The sequence below is a fragment of the Dendroctonus ponderosae genome, unplaced genomic scaffold (assembly GCF_020466585.1).
Source record: "Dendroctonus ponderosae isolate FM_Combo_2020 unplaced genomic scaffold, Dpon_F_20191213v2 Dpon_F_20191213_10, whole genome shotgun sequence".
Classification (NCBI taxonomy): Eukaryota; Metazoa; Arthropoda; class Insecta; order Coleoptera; family Curculionidae; genus Dendroctonus; species Dendroctonus ponderosae.
In genome coordinates, this window is record NW_026017111.1 from 3,062,781 (window position 1) to 3,065,584 (window position 2,804).

Below are 2,804 nucleotides of genomic sequence, written 5' to 3' on the forward strand. Positions count from 1 at the left end.
TTTAAAGCTCGAGTGATATTTAGTGAGATTATTTCTCGAATTAAATATTAAAAATTAAATTTCAGAATATATTTGACATCAATCACTTTAAATAAATCAGTCGGCAGTGATATTTTTTATGATTCCATGACGACGTGAAATTATTGGGGGTAATTGAACAAGTGCTTCAAAATTACCGCTAATTTTGCATGAATATTAGGGAAATCATGCAATCGTGAAAAACTATCGGTAATTTCAAAGCACCCGTAGTATTACCCCCAATAATTTGAACTTGGGGAAGATTTTTGCGGTTTTTTATTTCTGCACCTTCTCCTTATGGCCGTTTTTGATCACCTGCTTCAAACAATCTTATGCGGGTTTCAAAAAATGGCAAAGGGAGCCTCTTTTTGCATGTGATGGAATCTGGTTTGATTCGATTCACTGGTTCTTTCACAATTTATCCCTGACTTCGGGGTGGATTTTTCATTCCTGTTCTTCTTATGACCATTTCCAATTACCTGCTTCAGACATTCTTATGTGGAAAGACGAATAAAACAAACAAAACACTGATGGCACATTAAACCAAATATTTATTATTCAACATCGGTTTCGGGTCAATGTGCAATTCACTTATGTAGAGTGTTAAAACACAAACATAATAATTTTATTAGTGAATATCCAGGCACAGACAAATTCATTTGTGAATATAATCGTTAAAAATACCTTAATCTTTACGGCTACCACGCTAGCGTGATTAACGTTCAATCTTATACTACATATATACAGAATAGACGATTTGAACATAATGGACAAAGAATGCCGAAATAACACATTATACGGGTCATACTCCCGCCTCGGGTATGCTTGGTTCACACAAGTGAAATGAAAATTATGTCGACCACATTTAAACCACATTACATTACGCCTTATTATTATTATACGTTACATATACTAACCAGTCTTAACGGTTCACGCAGTTACTTTCTTCTAAAGCCATTCCAAAAAATTCAGAAAAATGCCCGATCAACAACAGTGTACATTCACTCTTAGTGTCCGCAAAATGTTTGCCTCATACAGTTCGGGTTGAAGTGCATAATGGCAAACACCTTCGAATCGAATAGTTTTAAAGGTAAAATAATACAATAACGAGAAATCACTAACTGCATTCAGACGACAATAAAATACAACAAATTTTAGCAAAAAATGCGGTCGCGAACAAATTGAATAATTGGGGGTATAATCGATACATCCGTTAGAATATGGGGCTGGGTACAACCCAGCCAACATAGCATTATTTTCAATTGTACCGCCAGCAGGTTTAACAGAAGAAACCATTATCGAATCAGAACCAATCCGCGATATTTATAAGGCAGTACAAACCGAGCTTTGGTGCATCACAGTGTTCAAAATTGGTCGATTTTGTGGGGGATTCCGGAGACTGTGATTATTTGTGGAAATTAGTTGATATTTTCCTGGCCGCTATTTACAGACCGAAGAACTAAGGGGCGGAAGAAATTATCAGCAAACTAACCAATAATGAATTTGTAATCATTTAAATAATCACGGCAGAGTTGCGTGCTTTATTTAGATATTACTGTTGCTGTGGTTGCTGACCAAAACTGTGGAAATGGGGGTTGTAAACCATTTTTAAATTACTTTCCTTCTGGTGCGGTGGTTCTAGTCGACATTATCCTGGAATATTAATTTAACATACCCAGGATAACTGCATAGATGGGTGACGCAGAACGGGCACACGGCCTGGGCCCCATTGGTTCCGTGAGGAATGACGATTCCGGACCAGTATTTAACGGTTTTTTCACTAGCCATGTGACCACAGGGATTAAATGCAAAACACGGAATTCCAGAGTCCACGTAGAAAGCCGGCTCCAAGCCCATGCACAGTTTTACAACCGGGCCCAACTGAAACCGGTGAAAGAGAGCCAGTTTTGAGCAGGCCATGTATGTGATAGAATTGGGGTTTACCTCCAAGCAGATCGGACATTTACGATTGCTAGACTCTCTCTCCTGCCCCCACTCGTGCAGGCCCTGCACATGGCCGCAGTTCAGATAAACGTAGGGCTGCTGCGTGGTCGAACTGTCGTTGGGCGATAGTCGTCGGGGTATCACCAAAGTGTTCAGTCCTACGGGACACTGAGGCCGCCCTGCGTTCAGCTCATCGACCACTTTCTCCAAGTGCTGCTTGCTCTGCAAGGTTCATGCACTTTAGACAAAAACAAGCCTTATATTTTTTTACAAACTTATTTTTGGGTATTTCGCCTCGAAAAGTTTTGCCTTTAAAAAAGACAGAATTTCCTCACATCTTTTATTACAGATTGATAAATAGTGCCCTTATCTCGCAATAAGAACGAATTATATATCAAGAACTATCACCAAGAGGGTATCCTGCGACACACTTAGGCTCAAGCTGTAAGAGAAAATTCCAATTAGTAAAGAAATTAATTTGAAAAATTGCCTTGACGTTTCGATAGCTATTTTCTGCTATCGTTATCAAAAGAACCTAAATGAACCTCAAAACGAGTATGTTAATAAATTGTGTAACAATAGTAGGATAATACAGTATATGAAAATTCGCTCTGATCATTCCTCGGTGCAAATTATCAGTTATGTGACTTTGACTTAATCTCATTGTTTAAATTAATAAAGGTAATGTTAATTAATAATTTTGGTGTAAATTTAATTTGGCTGTATGTTTCTTTGGTCTACTTCAGATTTTAGCATATGTAACCATGTATGACTTAAATTAAATGAACATGAAGCAACACAATTATTTTGATTTAGTAAAATTAGTGCGCTTTCTTTAATTT

General features: G+C 37.6%; 1 protein-coding gene across 3 annotated transcripts in view; it reads right to left on the minus strand.

The window, feature by feature from the left end:
* Positions 1–551: 551 nt before the first annotated feature.
* Positions 552–2,804, minus strand: part of LOC109545732 (protein pellino) — a 20,551-nt gene continuing 18,298 nt past the window's right edge. For all 3 annotated transcript variants that reach the window (XM_048661883.1, XM_048661884.1, XM_048661882.1), the window contains 2 exons: positions 1,963–2,184; positions 552–1,899 (listed from right to left, as the gene is read on the minus strand). In XM_048661883.1, the coding sequence (XP_048517840.1) occupies positions 1,657–1,899; positions 1,963–2,184 (465 nt within the window). In that variant the 3' untranslated portion in view covers positions 552–1,656. The remainder of the gene's footprint in view (positions 1,900–1,962; positions 2,185–2,804) is intronic.